At 36.1% G+C, this 19,438-nt stretch overlaps 1 protein-coding gene across 9 annotated transcripts in view; it reads right to left on the reverse strand.

Annotated features, from left to right (window-relative positions):
* Window positions 1-19,438, reverse strand: part of LOC110459903 (transcription factor SOX-13-like) — a 221,096-nt gene that overhangs the window by 15,863 nt on the left and 185,795 nt on the right. For all 9 annotated transcript variants that reach the window (XM_021512391.1, XM_021512390.1, XM_021512392.1 and 6 more), the window contains 2 exons: window positions 13,067-13,610; window positions 9,914-9,953 (listed from right to left, as the gene is read on the reverse strand). In XM_021512391.1, coding sequence (XP_021368066.1) covers window positions 9,914-9,953; window positions 13,067-13,606 — 580 coding nt within the window. In that variant the 5' untranslated portion in view covers window positions 13,607-13,610. The remainder of the gene's footprint in view (window positions 1-9,913; window positions 9,954-13,066; window positions 13,611-19,438) is intronic.

A 19,438-nucleotide genomic window follows, 5' to 3' on the forward strand; every position in this document is an offset into this window, starting at 1 on the left:
ACCTCTTTAAAAAATCTTAATATAAACATCAGCAAAATTACAGTTGATAACTTTCCATTTTTGTTTAAAAGAATCCTTTTAAATTTAAATACAACACTGATTTATGAGGTATACAGTTGGAGCCTTTTGTAATTCAATACTGGCAAACATGGTGAGGGGTCTGTGATAGATCCCTGGAGCTGACCTGCATCAATGATGCTCACAATGGCCTTACTAGGCAAACAAAGAGCCAATTAAGTTAAGCCTCCGTTCTATATACATTTGTGTCAAATTAAATATTTCATAAGGGGCAAGAAACTCCCTTATTTCCTTATTTGTCTGATTATACAGTATTTTATTGGAAACAGATTTATTGACTGAAACATCGACACTTTATAAATAGAATTTTTATAAATAACCTCATCTGTATGCCATATGATACTTAATCCAATAATAGAACAGACAATTAAACATTTGTTCTTTTATAAACTTCATTAATCTCCTGACAACTGAAAATGTTTACTTATACACATTAAACGTCTTTAAACAATTACGAATCTCTATTTATATACATTCATGTGAACCAGACAGTATCAAACAATTGATGTCTTTCCAAAATAAATAGTTATCTGAACTTTGAAATAAAACAAAGATTTGAAATACCTAATCACAGGGTCTGAAAGTTTTTTAAATGGTTGTTTTCGTTATTTAGCTTGATAATGTTTAGCTTTCCAAGCTAAACTGTTGATGTGGCTTGTCAGAAATTCAAAGCCTGCAGTATTATCTGACTGTTGAAAGCAGACAGATAGAGTCTGTCCATCACATACAGGTTTCGCACTCATCAATTGTTGTGAACATGCATTCTCTCGAGGAGAAAATTATCAATTACGGAACGGTAAATGCAACAACAACGGCAAAATTGTTTCGCGGACATTTTGACAACTGTAGTTATATGCGTGAAAACAAGTGGAACCGCCAGAAATATGAAATTAATACATAAACTTTTCTGGCAGAAAACAAACAGAAAACAAAGAAATCGCAGGAGCCTTCCGAGTGAAATGTTATCAGCCGTGATAAGTGGAAAGGAAACTGTTCTGAGCCTTGGTGATGAGAAAATCAAATGTTAGCACCGACTGCCCCTCGTATTGTAGTGCGGTACAAGTTCATTGGCTGATTGGCACATTAATTCAGATAGAGTTTATTATTTGTGTTCTGGTTGGTCTTTGAAGCAACCAAGTATGCGCTGCCAGATAAAGCTGTTATCTTAATAGTGAGTATAGCAAATACAAGTTATAAGCCTTTTTTCAGATCCACCAACATGCTGGAGACATTCTTCACGTGAGAGATGCATTTCTCACGCCTGAACAGGCAAGCAGAGGAATTATTTATAAGTACCAATGTGGTTAAACAACTAGTATTGGAGTAACATCAGGACTGCAGGGCTCCTAACAAACACGCTGATGGTCATAAGTAAAATAAGTACAACTGGAGCATAACATCAGGACTACAGGGCTCCTAACAAAAACGCTGATGGTTATAAGTAAAATAAGTACAACTGGAGTAACATCAGGACCACAGAGCTCCTAACAAACATCCTGATGGTTATAAGTAAAATAAGTACAACTTGAGTATAACATCAGGACCACAGAGCTCCTAACAAACACCCTGATGGTTATAAGTAAAATAAGTACAACTGGAGTAACATCAGGACCACAGAGCTCCTAACAAACATCCTGATGGTTATAAGTAAAATAAGTACAACTGGAGTATAACATCAGGACCACAGAGCTCCTAACAAACACCCTGATGGTTATAAGTAAAATAAGTACAACTGGAGTAACATCAGGACCACAGAGCTCCTAACAAACATCCTGATGGTTATAAGTAAAATAAGTACAACTGGAGTAACATCAGGACTGCAGGGCTCCTTACAAACACCCTGATGGTCATAAGTAAGATAAGTACAACTGGAGTAACATCAGGACCACAGGGCTCCTAACAAACACGCTGATGGTTATAAGTAAAATAAGTACAACTGGAGTAACATCAGGACTGCAGGGCTCCTTACAAACACCCTGATGGTCATAAGTAAGATAAGTACAACTGGAGTAACATCAGGACCACAGGGCTCCTAACAAACACCCTGATGGTTATAAGTAAGATAAGTACAACTGGAGTAACATCAGCACCAAGGGGCTCCAACAAATGTTAAGAAGCATAATACTCCTTGTTGTTTTAGTACCCAGTCGTTTCAGTACTTTAATAAACATGTTTCAGAATTTTTTGTAAAGACAAAAAATACTGAAGACTCTGAGAACCAGTACAGTTAACACATTGTAAGTCAAAGTGCCAATTCTTTTTTTTTTTTTAAATTGAAACGTCTTTTTTGAAAGTACCAAAACATCTTAAAAAGGCAAAAAAACATGACGGTTACAGAAAGGACAGAGTACCAAAGCGCCTGTACCCCCAATAATATCTGATTATACCTGCACATTCAAACCAGTGTCACTTTAGAAGTATATCACCAATGATACAGAAAAGAAATTTTCACAGCTAGCATATCGAAACCAGGATAGATAATGGACTTAACACAAATATTTTTGTTATAATTATTATAAAACAGTGAAATTCTGATGAGATATTGACAGCAGAAATAGAAAACCGGGAAAATTGTAAATTGATTAGAAAATAATGTTAAAAAAACATTAAACACATCATTTCCAACCATACTGGTTCATTATACAGTATATACTTCATTATATATAGTTATTGAGCCTGCACACATTGTTATGAAATGACAGCCTTCGATCAATATCATCAGGTGAACAGTTCAATGAAACATATCCGCAATTAAACATAACACACATCTGATGATCATTATAAGCAAGTATAAAAATTAAATTCTACATTTTGTTTATAGATCCTCATAAATCTAAATAAGTTTTCATATAAATAAATCAAGACCTCATCCTTGGGGGTGATACTGTTTCTGATACTGTGTATATAATTGTGAATTAACAAAAACAGTCAAACATACAAGGTTAACAACACCTTCATAGTCATTACCAGACTATTATTAACTAATACAGTACACTCCAAATGTAGAACATGGATTCATAATATTTTTGTTATGAAATGTAGAAAAACAACCTGTGGCTTATAATGATAACAAGAACATAATAAAACAACCTGAGGGGGGAATAGTCTGAAAAGGAAACAAGATATACACAAAAGGAGAGTTTAAAGAGGTGTAAATATTACCTATCAAAGTCATGATTCCACTGTCTGTACTCTTTACAACCATCTGACTCCCTGGGTATCTAGCAACTGACTGACACACACTGCCTGTTTACTAACCTCTAACCTCTGACACATCAGTAGGGGATTGGCTGCTATGGGTGACCCCCGACCCCTGATCTCCCTGAGAACAATAGGCTATGATGGGTGAAGAGGGACACTTCAGCAGGAAGGAGAAAAGCATGAGAGTGTATATTACTGAGTGGCTTGTTTTTTCAAGACAACAATAAGTTTGTATACACAGACTGGAAAGGCGATTATCCAGTGAAGTGTGTCCATTGTATCCAAAAGACCTGGACAATCAGTGTCACCTCAGTATACAGGATCTGTCACGGTCCATCGACCACAGCACACCAGCTATTGTGGCTGCAGTCACATCCCATTCTTACCTGTGTACCCAATCACTTAATACAATTAACTTGTCACAGGTAAATTTACACAGGCTTGTTTGAACTCTCACAGAAAGGAAAAGTGATCCAGTTTATTTATACACAATTTCTCTGAAGAGTTAATTGCAATTATCTATGATGAAAACCCTGCCTTCCTGGGATCTGTGTGTGTCCAGCACTACAAACGTCTGCTAGTGTGTAAATTCAGAATATTAATGAAAACTTGCTAGGAGACTAACCATGTGTAAATACGAAATAATCCCCAGACTAACACCAACAGTTTACCTGTATAAAGCATTATTTTAAACCACTCATAGAAAAAAAACCAATTGTTTTTTTAAACATTACAACCATTCAAATACTTTTCTTCTTATTTTACCTGCAGATAAAATCTTCAGACAAAAAAAAATTAGATTTTTGAAAGAAAGGTGTGTTGTTTTTCTTTATTGAAGATTTAAACAATAGTGTATGAATGTTTTGTTGTACCCGGCCACTCCACTTGACCTTTGACCTACGCCCGCCAATTGTACAGGTAACAATGGGTGCACACAGGCGCACGCTTTTGAAGTAAAAGGTATATACAATGACACTTGTACGCGTTTGACCCATGATAGATCCATCCGGAACCTACAATGGCCATGTCGACGTCTGTGTAACCACAAGAAAAAGACGGGGTACAATCACCCAAATTTGCGAGTTTATTGTTAAGATTCACGATTGTCCTGCAACAATCTCAATAGCCAGATAACAAAAGCACTCTGTCCAATTTCCAGTCATGATGTCATTTTTTTTCCGGAATGCACCCCATTAACTGTTTAATGGCCAGTATAATTACAGGAGAAACGATGGACAATTTTAACGCAAGCTTAGAAAATTGCAATCTATTTCCCTCTGATCTTTCCCTCATAAATCTTGAAATTTTTTACAGATATGATTTGGCCAGACTAAATGTCTAAATTTTAATAAAAGGAAAATAATAATACAAGGATATATTTATTGCCAACACGTGACAAATGAGACGGAAATTGTCTGTCCTATTGTATTAATAAAACACAACCATGAGTACATGACTCTATACACCACAAGTGTCTTACTCTATAATTGTGATGTTTCCGATTTCTAGTACACCAGGAAAACTAGAGGAAGCTCTCAATACACGTGTGGAAATTCCAGACGATTTGTCACGCGTTAACAATGCAATGTATTGTTTTTACACCAAACAATTAAAACAAGCCGATTGCATACTTTTGTTTGTGACATAAGCTCAGGAATGGGGGACAAAATCTCCGAGAATTCGAGGTATTTAATATCAAATGATGTCATAAGGAAGTATATGCATTTCCTGATTTAAGAAGAAATAAGGTTTCACTTTTTAATGTAATGGGCTTTGATAAGCATACATATGCATTGTAACATATGAAAAGATAAAAAGAAATTCACTGTTGTTTTAGAGTAATGGACTATACTTTATATTTCATGGGACAAATTTTACTTTTAAGTCATCCATGCCAAAATCTCATAAAATCAATGAAGAAAATACAATAAAAAGTGACATAACACAGGACTAAAACGCTATACATAAACTTTTTATATTTTTTGAAAATTTAGCATCAACAATTTTATTTCCAAATGAGAGCGATGTTTAACTGTGACAGTGCTGTGCGAGTTTGCAGACCCTTACTAGGGTAAAGTCAGTACTCGTGAATTACTACAGAAAGTACGTAGTAATATGAAGGGGAAGGATTCATGGAATTGCTTACGTACTTTCCCTGGGGAAGAAATACAAGGGCAGTCGGTTAACTCTCTTGTACTTCAGGTCCTTTGTCTTAATTTAACTTCAAACACGGGGTAGTGGTACAATAGCCCTCGTTACTGGTGCTACGTACTTGTGACTAAAGTACCGAAACAATAGTTGCGGAAGGCCTATATATATACTCTACCTCGCAAGTCCTATATCACCATAGCAACCTGAAGCCTCCCAAACTTAGTTTTTAACTGCTTTAATGCTTTCAAACTAATAATATGCTTTTAAGGCCAAATTCTCAAGGCCAACAAAATTAACTGAAGATTGTTTTTTCTTTTTCATTTTCCCCCCGTTTCTTCCAGGAATACCTGTCAAAAGACAGTTTTATCAATATCACAAATTGATTTAAGGGATATCATCTCAAAATAAAAACTATGCAAATTGTAAATGATGTCACGTTTGTAATTTTACATAATATGTTTCAAATGTTTCACAGTTGTTTACATAGCATCTCCAAAAAATATTCAGGGGAAAAAAATTGTTGACATCTATTTGATTGACCTTGCATATTTCTCCGCTGGTATGAGCCAAGATAAAAATGAAAGCTTTTCAAGCACTTGTTTTCGTAACATTCCTTTTAAACTGTCTATACAAATAACCATGACTCCTATTTCATCCCCCCATTTTCCACCTGGAAATTAAAGGCAGATGACTGGCCGGGACTTTAGTGTCGTGAAGACATCCTCCAGGTACCCTGGTGTCCGAGGCTGTACACCCTGAGTAGGGAAACAGTTGTAGTCGAAACACTTCACCCATATTCCAAACTAACGGCTCCTGACGGGTGTGAGATTGTCAGAGGTGGAATGAAACAGGCAGAACACAAAGTCTGGGAACTGTTAGGGAATGTTTAAGATTCAGGAAATGCTGAAACAATTTGGGCCTGACAGAGGCTATTGTTTGACTAATAGAGCAGAAACAGGGGAATTACCATTCTAACAGGAACCATGTGGACAGCTCTCAGCAGTGTCGGAGGCCCTGTCCTCGCTCTATAGCCCCTCCATTGTGTAGGAGAGCTCTGATCCCTGTACACAATGTAAGTGTTTTAAGTGAAATAATTAACTTTTCTATAGCAGGGCCTCTTTCAAGTTGTATTGTGGAGTCATTAAGCGGGGTGTTTGGGCTGGGGAAGCTGAGGAATGCCAGACCCCTGACCCTCATTACACTCCAGTCATGGTTGACTGCTAATGGTGTTTCTCTTGAGAACCTATCCCTGTCAATTCTACTTCAGCAGGGGACCGATCTGTCCCCTTCTCTCTGCTCCTTTCTTACCCCAGAATCCCATCCTTTTTCTCATTCTACTATCCCCATGGATTACAATTAAAATCTTGATCCATCCAATTTCACAACTTGTTTTCATCTTTGATTAGTTTTCATCATTGATCATTGCCACCTTCCTTCCATCAGTTATAAATACCCCACAATCCAATACCGATTTCTAATATAACTATCCCACTAGATTACTTAATAACTATCCAACTAGATTACTTAATGACTATCCCAATAGATTACTTAATCACTATCCCACTAGATTACTTAATAACTATCCCACTAGATTACTTAATCACTATCCCACTAGATTACTTAATCACTATCCCACTATCCTCCATGGATTCCAATTAAAATCTGGATCCATCCAATTTCAACCTGTTTCCATCCCAGATTAGTTTTCATCATTAGCACCTGAATTTCTTCCATTTGTTATAAATACCCCACAATCCCATCCCCATTACTTATATAACTATCCCACTAGACTTGTATAACTATCCCACTTTCCTCACGAATTCCAACTATCCCTTTTATGGACCTATCCATGTTAACTCCTTTCCATCCCAGATTAGTTTTTTGTCTTTGATCAGTGCCCTTCTCCTTTCATAAGTCATAAACTTTACCCCCTCCTTATCCTTTAACCTCTTCTCTCACTTATCCTTTATCTCCTCCATACCAAAGACACTTAACACCCCCTCCCTAACATCACAAACACCCCCTCCCTAAAGTCACAAACACCCCCTCCCTAATATCACTGGCTCCCTCTAATATGTAGCTCTTAGCTTAAAGGTCCCTGTCCCACTTCCCTGTTTTTTTTCTCTCTTTATATTTTGGATATATAACTGTAGCACATTAGGGACATCTTCTTTTGAACCGATCGCTCACTTAGTATATATAACAACCTGAAAGCAAAGGTTCAGGTTCCAGTCTATAGGCTTGCTGAATTTTTATACTCAGAACAATATTGTTGATTCTTTTTGCTTATTTTTATCTTTATTAGTTCTTCTTAAAAGTCCCACAAAGAATGGTTTCTTTTTTGGAAATGATTTTTCAAAGCTATGGTCATGACAGAGAAAACAGTTTCCAATGTGCAGTTACCGTTTTCGGCAGTGGTACGGGGATCCTTAACGGTCAACTTATTGTTCCCAGCCCAGTTTACCAACCTCGGTTACAGATGCTGACAACAGACCCCAACTCTTTGTTTTACTTTCCAGACTCACTCAGCAGGACGTGTTCCTAAAGTATCTGTAATTAAACCTGACCCGGTTTTTTGTTTTTAAGATTTCTGTCCCAGCTGGACACAGTGAGCTCCCGGAGACTTTGTCAACAAAGGGTGGTACAGTGATATTATCCTTATCACCCAATTTCTGTTTTATCAGAGCCCCTACGGGACCACAGGGGCTACCAAACCCCATTGGAAAACACATTGAGGTTCCCACTTCAAAGTCAGCCAGTAAGTCCCCCATCACACTTATAATGGCATTTTCTGTGTTTGGACTTAGGTCCCAAATTGTGTGATTATTTCTCCAAAGAGTGGCGGTCTTTGTAGTGAGGGTAATTATAAGGGTTTATGGGGCAGGGCTGGGGCTGTAGGGGGTCCTGACTTCTGAGGGACTTTGGCCATCTCAGCCCAGATCCACACCTTGGCTACTACAGGAATCAGTAACCTCTCAAGCCAATCCAGTAAATTATAATGATAGGTCCATTACAAGTGTAACATAACAACTAGATTTGTTTGTAGTTTTATAATGCTAGACATCAAGATTGGTAATATGACAAGTTTTGTATATAAAAATGATGGGTTTTAAAAAAAAAATCAAAAAATCTGTACCACTTACTCTACCCTCCTAAGCAAAGATTTTTTTAAAGAACGACCTCCATCAATCCTACAACAGTCTTCGATAGTTGAAGTAGTCTTAGATAAGGTCATGGAATGTTTAATAGAACCCCCCTCCCCCCTCTCTCTCTCTCTCTCTCTCTCACCCAACCACATTATTATCGTCCCTTGCAGTGTAAAAGTTCCTAAACAACTTCATGGAACAAGAATAATTTTCAAACTCAATTAACTTGACCTTTTTTGATATAGAAATTTTCACAAACACTGTCTTTACAGAATACTGGAATGTATAATACATATATACTTTAACCCTTGCCGCCTAGAGACTGCTCACAAACCCATTTGTAAAACCACTTTCAAATGTACTACATTTTATTGTTCAGAGCAAATTGAACTTGTCATGAAAGTCTAGGTTTTGTAGATAAAATGTGTCCTGCCAAACAATGCAATATACGGACATACATTTAAACATAAAACACGCCTGTATGACAATCGAACAGTGTAGCAAACGGTCATGTTAAGGAACATTTTTAATGCATTTCTCTACTCAACCAAGAAGTTTGTGTTTTCCTACGCACAAAAAAATACCCAGGCCCACGCTTTGATGTATAAATTCATTAAAAATACCAATCTTCATTTAACCACTATGACTGAACCCCTAACAGGAGGCCCAGCGGGAGCTCTTTCGTCCAGGGACATTCTGACTATATATACTCCCGTATTCCGTGCCCATTCTGTACTTTCAGTTTCTGCGATTTACTGTAAAACACACCCTCCCTTAATTCTCCAGTTAAGTCTCCTCCCTCTGGCCCGTGAACCTATTCATTTCTGGTCTATCGTGATATTGGTGTCCTACTACCCGGTAGACAAATGTGTTTCGTCTCGGCTGTATTGTATGTTGCACCTTGCAGTGAAATGAGAAACAAGTCAGCGCATCTTGTAGTGAAATGAGGAACAGATTATCACATCTGAGTAATGAGTTTTGTATGTTAGTGGATTATGTATACGTCCCGGGTCATGTGGGCTAAAACCACGATGTCATATTCTGTGTGAAGACACAGGCTTATCTGTGCTGAGAAACAGAATATCACACATGTAGAGACACATGTGCTGAGAAACAGTCATCATGAACGAAGAAACAGATCATCACATTCTTGATGAGAAAAACTTGTTCACATCTTATAGTATAATAGGAAATAGGCAATCCTTAATTTGCTACTTTCAGGGACTTGCCCCTATTATCTCCCTGACCTCAAATTACAGGGTATACTGCCAGATATGCCCCCATTCCACAGAACTCAGCAGCATTTCTATATATATTTTGTGCTCAAGTTGCCTTACCTGTTGTTTTGGATTCTGGTGTTTCAGCCACTTGATCAGTCTAAAAGAGATAATTAGATGCAAATTAAACAAATATTAACAAATTAATTATATTAAAGTTCATTTGTAATGTTAAAACTCTGATGTCATTATTTTTTATATAAAAAAAATCTTTCAAATAATATTTCAGTTACTATGAACACAATTATACTCACACAGACAAATGTTATAATTGTAAAGTGTTCATTAAATCTGCTGCATGTCTTAATTTGAATATTGACAAAAAGAATTGTGTAATATTTTAATTAACCCTTATTACTTATTTACAAATATTCTCTACAGTTGGGTGTTGTATAATGGCCCCTCATATACAATTCTATTTGAGTTAATTGCAGAATATATCTGTAAAACTTTGTCCCCAATAAAGATGGGGGCGGGGGCGCTGTCCACCAGCCCTGTTTATGTTTCTATAACAGCTTAGAACACAAGCTATATCTGACCGCTGACAGTGACACACACACCTTAACTAAAACACCAGATTAGATTAACTGTGTGACTTTATTTGCCTGAAACTTGTCCAGATTTACTGGCCATTAAGACCATACACTGTCATCTTGTTCCCATTTAAAAAGACAATAAAGCCAGCAGTTTAGCTGGTGATTGCATTTTCTAACAGTTTGTGCTGGGCTTATTGACTACGGGCTAACCCACACCAAATTGTTGGCAATAAGGCGGTGATGGTGGATGGTTTGTGAGGTTTTGTGAGACAATTACGTCCAATTCATCTCATTAGGGTTACATTTACCCACCCATTGTTAGTTCGGAGTGATCGCTGGCTCGCAGAATCACATTTGAAATAAAAACGCGAAATAGGAAATGGATAAAAGAGCACTTTCTTTTTCTAAGTATCTAACTGCTTTTAGTATGCCTTGGATGACAATGGTGGCGGAGGAAAAACCACTTTGCTACAAAAACCGCTCCAATCGCCATTTGTATTTAGGAAGAAATGTCAAGCTTTATCCGTATATATTGTCGACCATGCATTTGGAGTAGGTTTTATTGGAGTAGGGTACGTAATTTGATGTGAATGTTATAGGGGACACAAATTACTGCCTATGATTGTGATAGGAGAGATAGAGGCGGTCTCCTCTGTTAAAAGGATACCAGAATTTTAGTAGACCTATCATGCTAAATACTGACAGATTTCAAATAATGCTTGCCAAGTTGCTGTTGCTTCCATGTAGGCCTCAGACTTACTTCAACACATAGGTCCCCCTTTTTTTTCTCTTTATCTCTCATCTTTCAAGACCAGTGAGGTAGGAAGTCAAGCAAGAAGTACAATAAGTAATTCATGACAGACAAATTAAATTCTATTATTCATTTATCTAAATCAACAAGAAATTGTTCTTTTCAACATTCTTCAATTGAAGAACGCTTCCGCTTCTTTTCATGAAATAATTCAATTTTGGCAAATGTAACTGTATCTAGTGCCCTGGTTTAACCCCTCCCCTTGTCAAGTTTCTCCATTCCTTTCAATGTACAGAATATTACGTCATAAAATCTCGCTATAGGCACTTCTGTTCTCTTTGATAGTCAAATCATATTTCATGTTGTTTTTGTTTTTCATCCAAAAAAACGAGTTTTAAGTGATAAAATCTTATTGGACAAAAGTGACTTTTGCACTAAAGCCAGTGATAACAATAAATTCTTCAGCATTCTGTCGGCACCACAAAGGAAACCCATTTTCCCTCTAAATGAAAACAAAACTGCTAGTTAAGGCTAACACAAGAAGGCATTCATCAACTATGCTTTCTTCTCGGAAAGTTCGACTGTAGTGCAGTATGCAAAATAGCATCAGCCATCTGCTTTGATGGAGCAGGATTTTATATATATATTTACTTACACAGTAAATGGAGGCATTATCCAATTGCAGGAACATTTATCGCTGTTTGTCAGTAGGTAGCAGTAAACCCGAGGGGTGTGAATTTGTCGAAGGTACTCGCCCCACGACTGAGGTACACAACATTTTGCTTGACTCTCAATAGATCACTGTTCAACATCCGTCTACCCATTACACTGAGCTACAATTCTTTATCTAAACAACTGTCTTGTTAAAAGATAGCCAGATAGCTTTAATTTGCTTTGTTTTTGCACTCCGCGTATTTCTGAGTCATCTCCTTGGCTCATCTTATTGTCAGCGGTTTTACTTACCAAGTTCCCTCGATAAAACTTTTCCGATGCCACTACAACCAATGTTTTTAACAGTAGTCTTTATCGCTGGTCTGTAAGCATCTTACTAGTTGTCAAAACTTCTTCTAATTACTGCCTTTCTCCGTAACAACCATTCACAAATATCATTACTGACATTTTCAGACAATTTCTCCATCAATTTAACAATTTTACACCTATTTCTACTCCATAATTGCAGTAATTAAAACACAGAGATGATTTCACGGACATTTCGCATGGAAGCTACTTTATCCCATTGGCAAGAATTACCGTTATGAATGAGACAACGGGAGGTTGGCACAGTTCCTACCAGAAATACATTGACCTCTGACCTAGCAACACCAAAACATTGATGCGAGACTGGCTGCTTGCCAGTGCAGCTGTATTTTGTAATTCATTTCAATAAACTGTGGCATGAACTTGAGGCATAATTGAGACAATTTACTCACTGCCATTTGGCTTCTATCAAGGTGTAGGTGAAAAATAGTAGAAAGGGTATCGCATTATCATAGTGTGTATCTAAAGGCCTTGAAGCAGTGGGTCCCCTATGTCTATAAATATCCTGCAAGCCTAATAATGTTTATTGTGTCTTTGACTTCCATCGACTGTTATGAAATGGACGAGATATTTTCTTACCCAAAAGACACCAAGACATTTTTTTTCAATACGTATCAAATCGTTGCAACACGGAAGTAATTCAGATTGAATTGGAAACAATATAGGAGGCAGTCTGATTCTGAGAATGTATCACTGCTTCTAATAATTTATCAGAAAACGTTTAAAAAACCCCACCAAACTATGAATAGTTTCAATACATCGGTTTAGCCATTTTAGAAAATCAACAGGATGTTTGGAACAATACCTGTACCGTTTAAGTTTCATTTTTATAAAGTTGAAATTCAAGTTAAAAAATCTACTTTCACTTTACATATAGTTATCACTTACCCCTTTGTTCTGTTTGCTGATGTCTTCCTTTAGATCCTGCAGTTGAGCAATCATGTCACTGAGTCTGCGCTCCTTGTCCGTCAGGCTACCGTCGCTGAGTAGCATCTGAATGCTCTCTTTCACACGCACATCAGAATTGCCTGGTTTGTCAGCCATATTGTTATTCTCAAGCTCACTGTCGGACTTTGAGCTCAATCGTCGGAGTACACTGTCCATTGACTTTTTCTGCAGTCCAAAATTGGACTTTGTTGTGATATGGTTATTATTATTGTTGAAATGTGTTGAGAAACTAAGCTCGTTGTCCGAGTCAGACCCTTGTCGCACTCTTTGGAGAATTCGTTGTTTTTTGCTCGGAGGTCTGTCCAAGCCGCAGCTGTCCGAGTCCTGAGATTCGCTGTCCGATTTCGTGACAATGTGTAAATGGGAGGGGTCTAATTCTCCGTCACTGTCTTGGTTACTGTCGCACTCACTGATTGGTCGCTCGCTTACGACGTCGTCTTTTGGCAGCTTTGTTGGGGTATTCTTTCGTTTTGAAGACATGCTCCTGCAAAATATGACAACACATGTTGAATTAAAAAAATATGAAGTTACTTTTTTTTTTTTCACAAGTAATAAAAATAGAGCAAAGAAGTTTTAAGGTTGATTTATCGTTATACCAGGTACTTTCTTTTCCAAAAAAACCCAGCGGACTCCGAAGTCAAAATCTGATAAAATATTGCTGAAAAAATCGGAGAATTTTAACCACTGGTTATCAACATACACAGACAGGCAAACTCATCATGGGCCATTGGAAACACTGAAGTGATATTGAGATATACAAGACGGATGCATACAGACAGTCGTATAAGCAAAACTTTTATCTGGAAAATAAAGAAACAATGCTTTTGTGAAAAATGATGTAACCCAAGTCACATGTGTAAAAATTGCATAAACTGTAGGTGTATTAATCTGGTTTTCTGAAGAGCGAGTACAGGGAACCTCGGGCAGACACGGTCGCCTTCACAGAGCTGGTATTGTTGTATACAGGGCGCCTGCAATGTCTGATAGCTGACCCAAGAAAGTGAAAAGTATACACATTTTTTGTTGCTTTTCAACATCTGACTGATGTGCCGAAGCATTGCGAAACAAACATGTTTTCAGGAAGTCAAGGGGTACCCTCACCATTAATCTCCGCTCCAAGGAGACAAACCGGAGGTCTATTTAAACATGTACCCCCAAACAACGCAACTAGTCGAACCTTGCTATTTCAGAGGCAGAAAAAAAACATGAAAAAAAATGTAGAAAAGTATTTCAGATATATACAAGTTCAAATAAACAGATTTTAACCGTCATATGGGACCAAAACAGATCTTGAGTTAAACAAGGTTTTCAAACTAGCATCCTGTCTGAATCCATAGAAAACCATCCTGCTGAACAAAATAATTCTAACTACACTCAACTTAGAACCAATATTATCATGTAAAATCCACCTTTGATGATCAAAAGTTAACTTTGGTTTGACTTTTCTTATGATCATCAGAAAATGTCACCATTTTCACACTGAATTTAAATTGATGAATGTTTCATGCATTAACAGAAATTTTATTCACCACAAAATCTGCACCAAATCAATTTCAAGTCCACTCTGTAAAGATTGAAGCAGAATCACATTTTTAGTATTTGTAAAAAAATGTTGCTTCTGTCAACCAAACAACCATCAATACTATCATTTTGACTTTAAAATATGTTGCCTGTTTAATTCCATCCATATCAACCAGAATTTTTAAATTCAACATGTACTGATTTCACCATACATAGTTAAGAATATAAGCCTACAGGTTTACCACCAAGAGATTTGAAAAGCTTCTGTTTTTTTTAGTTTAGATACGGATACCATGATGAAGACTCAGAGCACTGTAGGTCTAATTGCTTCTGAAATTTAGCGATTGCAAAGGGATGAGGAATTGGTTGATCACTGGTTCCTAATACACCACAAAAGCCATTTTTGTTCTAATATTGCCGTGAGTCTAGGTAAAATAATTCCATAAAGCATCTGAACTATCAAATAATTGCAGTTTTAATATTGCTGAGAATTGGCGTAAAATAGTTCAAGGAAGTATCTTAATTGTTTAATATATTTATTTAACTACTTTTAGCACCAAATCTATCTTTATAAAACCAATTAAAAGAATCATTATGAACACCATTAAAACAGTTTATCCTTCTGAATACATTTAATAAAACACTGTTAAAACAATGCATCATTCTAAAAGTATTTATATAAAACACCATTAAAACAATGCACCCTTTTAAATGTATTTATAAAAAGCACCAATAAAATAATGCATCATTCTAAAAGTATTTATATGAAACACCATTAAAACAATGTACCATTTAAAATATGTTTATATAAAACACCATTAATACAATGCATCCTGTTAAAATGTTTTAAGTTAATAGTAATAAAGTTAAAGATAATCCTGAAATAATGTTTTATATTTAATTTTATTATTAAACTCATTTTTTTATTTCTGAAACATTCTATTATTAAAAAAAAAATCATTTTTGATGCCAACAATTACCTGATACCGTTAAATTCCCCCTGATAGTATTTCCAGCATTAAAGAAATAATGTGTTTAATTACAGAATTTAATGAATTCTGTGGTTTTAATTGTACATAGTTTAGTAGCATGAAGTTGTTTTTGCCTACCTTTGATTATATACCTAGATCACACTAACTGTTCCAAACAGGGGATGATATCTAGTCCAGGGGTTGTTCTCAGGTGTATTAGACAAGATGGAATAAAATTAAGGAAGGAAAGTCATCCTATTTTATATATACGGGTGGGGAATGAACCTTGCTAAGTTCCATGATCACTTCCTACTAGGACGAAGTCTAGCCCCGGGCCACAAACAAATACATAATTGTCACTGATCTGTCACAACATGTATGGATATTCTCTTAACGGAGAATAATCCTGACAAATAATAGGTGGTGTTGTAGCTGCCGTGTACAATCTGTTCTGCCTGGAAGGAGTTGACCGATCTCAGGTAGGAAGAGCGCCACCTGATTGATGGATCAGTGCAATCAGTTTTGTATGATTGATGGGAAGACAATACAGGTACATGTACCTGGTCTACCTGTATGTCTCACCTGTGTTACCTGGCCTGTAACACCTAGCACTGTCAATGTCATTCTATGACTTAGATGCATCAGATGGCACAGATTTGTAATCCATGACTATTTTTATTTTGATATTGTTAACTCTTGCAAAATTGAACAAACAGAATAAGCATTTGTGATTTCTTCCCATATTGCCTAACTGTTGTTGTGATAATGCCTAACTGTTGCCTAAGTGTTATGATAATGCCTAACTATTGTAATAAGGGAAGTGGATGTTCATAGAAGTGATGACATCATCGTATATTGATGGACATAGACCCGGATGTAAATAAAAAAAGTGTATTCCAACACAAAATTGGAAATTTGAGAGAAATAACTGACAAATAATTAAGGTGACCAGAAATGAATGAAATGTCTTGGGACTTCTTACAAGTAAAATTATCAAACTTTGTAAAACATGAGAAATTCAATAAGAGTGTTTGAATTATCTTTTACTGCAACACACACACAGAATATTGCTAATTCCTACAGCTCTTTTATATTAGAAAATAACAATTATGTTCCATTAATATATAGACGGCAAATTTCCATATTCACTCGAAATGTCAAAAATTACTTCGGTCAAAATAAAGACAGAAATCTGAGGTAGAAGATCAAGTTTCTGGAGGAAAAACAAAACAGACTGGGAACCTTAATTGCAAAGTATGAATGAGTGGGAGAAATACAAACACAAACAAGACCCGAATTTTCTCAGGATCTGCATCACTTAGAAGCACTTGACAAAGTCCTTCACATTTGTAGCATGCACCAGATAAAATCTAGTATAGTGGGTGATTAATACACTGAAGTGAATTGTTTTAGCTGAATTGTGTACAACAATGTCACACAGGAAGGTGATTCACAACCAAATACATTAATACGAGTTCTTCTATAAGCTATTTAATACTTCGTAATGAACAATTTGTCAATTCATTGTTCCGACTGTCGTACCAGCTAGTGTCTCGTATCAAACTGTACGAGCGTGACGCACATATTACAGCATCTTATGATCAACAAACATTGCCTTTCTTTGTATTTCCGGCTTGAATGTTAACACTTTAAACAACAGGGAAATATTCTATAAAAACAATGGTTCGTCATTTAAGTCAATTGATTTTAAGTGGAGTGCAAATGTGGAAAAGTATTTATCATTGAAGTGAAAATTTCGCGAAATTCATACGACAAATGCTGACTGTGTTTTCAGAAAATACTTTGTATCCTGTCAAATCTTCCTGTTCAATACCGATACTGACAACTGACTTTTGGTCTCATTATTGTCTATATATTATTTCCGCAGCCGTCTCCATTGTTTCTTTTAAAACTTTAAATTCATTTTCTGTATGTCTGTTGTAGCTATGATTTATTATTTAATTTCTCTTCAACAGCAGGAACATACATCAACCATCCCACAATGATAGAACACAACACGACTATGAATTTTGGGTGTTATTATAGAAAATGAAATTATTTTAATAAGCTTACAGCTTGCACAAAATTGATAATATTCCCAATATGAATTATGAAATGTGTTTTTCAAAAACAAAAACAAAAGAAAAAGTTTCAGAAAAAATCTCATTTAACTATTACTGTTAGTATGACAAAATACAATGAATAAAACTCTTTTTTTTTTAAGTTTGTTTTTTCGCAATGCACATAAGGACATGAAAATCTCAGGAGAGTGTTGTTGCGCCTGGGATTATATTTATATGATGCGAGACACAAGATATGTCGCCAGACACAGGTAAGGGTGATACGTCAATAGGATCACACGTCTGTCACCTACCTGTCAGGTAACACCGCTATACTAGGTTTCAGGTACAGTAACATACCAGTACCCCGAATGTGTACTGATTTAGTCATTGCCTACAGTACTACTCATGCATTCCAATCAACTTAGATTTTCTATCATAATGTCATAGATCTCCCATACCAACATAATTCATTTTTTCATCCTAAAAGTGTTTTTTCGTATATAGGGACCCCATTGAAAATAAGCCCTCTTTGGTTTTGAAGGATTATCCCAGTTCTGGGCTAACATATGAAAACTGATATAAAGTTTTCAAACTACCTCATATTTTTTATCAGATGTTTTGTTTCTGCATGCCTTTTACCTGAATATAATAAAATCAAAATTAAAAAGGTCCTAAATGAAGTTCCAAAGTAAGACGTTACAATCTTCTCGTTCCTACCTGATTCCATCGTGTACCCATCCATTACGAAAACTTTAAGGAATTGAAACTGATCCTCTGCAATATAGCATCCCTTTAAAATTTCGTCACATTTAAATGTCTCTTCTCTCCTTTTTAACGAACTATCAAACACCATGATTCGAAACATCCGAGTCGCAGCTCACATATTGTCAACTTTTTAAATGTCCGACACAGCAATCCTACCATCAATTAAATACCACAGACAAAAGCTCGACGGACAAACAATAAACACGGGGTATACAATACACGATATTAAAACAGAATATTTAACTCTATGACGGGGCAGTATTCCCCTCTACCTACGTACAAATATCCACCGATAACTTATAATCATTGATTCATCTATCTTGATGAAACAGCACATTTTATTGTTTCAAACAAATTAAAATATTTTAATCAGATTGTTAGATTTTGACCTTCAAAAAATCCTTCAAAGTACCCCCCTCAAATCTCACAGAATTCCTTATGAACAAAAACACTATTTTGAACAATATTTTCCTTCCCCTAAAACACAAAAGTTTTAAAGCCATTAAACACAAATTAATCTCAAATTTTTGCCCCAAGTAAAAATGCCTTTTTTGACAACTTTCTAACATTACCTAATCAATGTATTGTGACTACAACCAGAAATAGAGTTAGAAGGCTATGACAAATTGTGCATGGTGACAATGTTGTGGTAAATACTTCCTGATGGCAGTATATTTAACTCTGAAATTACTTTCCCCTTTATATTTTTGTGTGTGATATTACAGGTGTCACTTTACAGAGTTGTATTGTAGATTGCTTAATGTGGAGGCAACAAAGTCCTTCCAGTTTTCAAGTTTACCAAAGATGATGTATGTAGTGTAGAGATTGTCAATAATGCAATTTACAAGACGTTGATCACACAATCTGGTTTAAACTTTATCACGGTGAAATTGAGTCTTCATCGAGAGAAGTGAATGCCTTTATCATATGGATAGAGTGCCATTTAACAGATATACCATAAACCCTTGATATATTATACTGCCACCATTTGT

This window comes from Mizuhopecten yessoensis, unplaced genomic scaffold (assembly GCF_002113885.1).
Source record: "Mizuhopecten yessoensis strain PY_sf001 unplaced genomic scaffold, ASM211388v2 scaffold10275, whole genome shotgun sequence".
In the NCBI taxonomy this organism is placed as follows: Eukaryota; Metazoa; Mollusca; class Bivalvia; order Pectinida; family Pectinidae; genus Mizuhopecten; species Mizuhopecten yessoensis.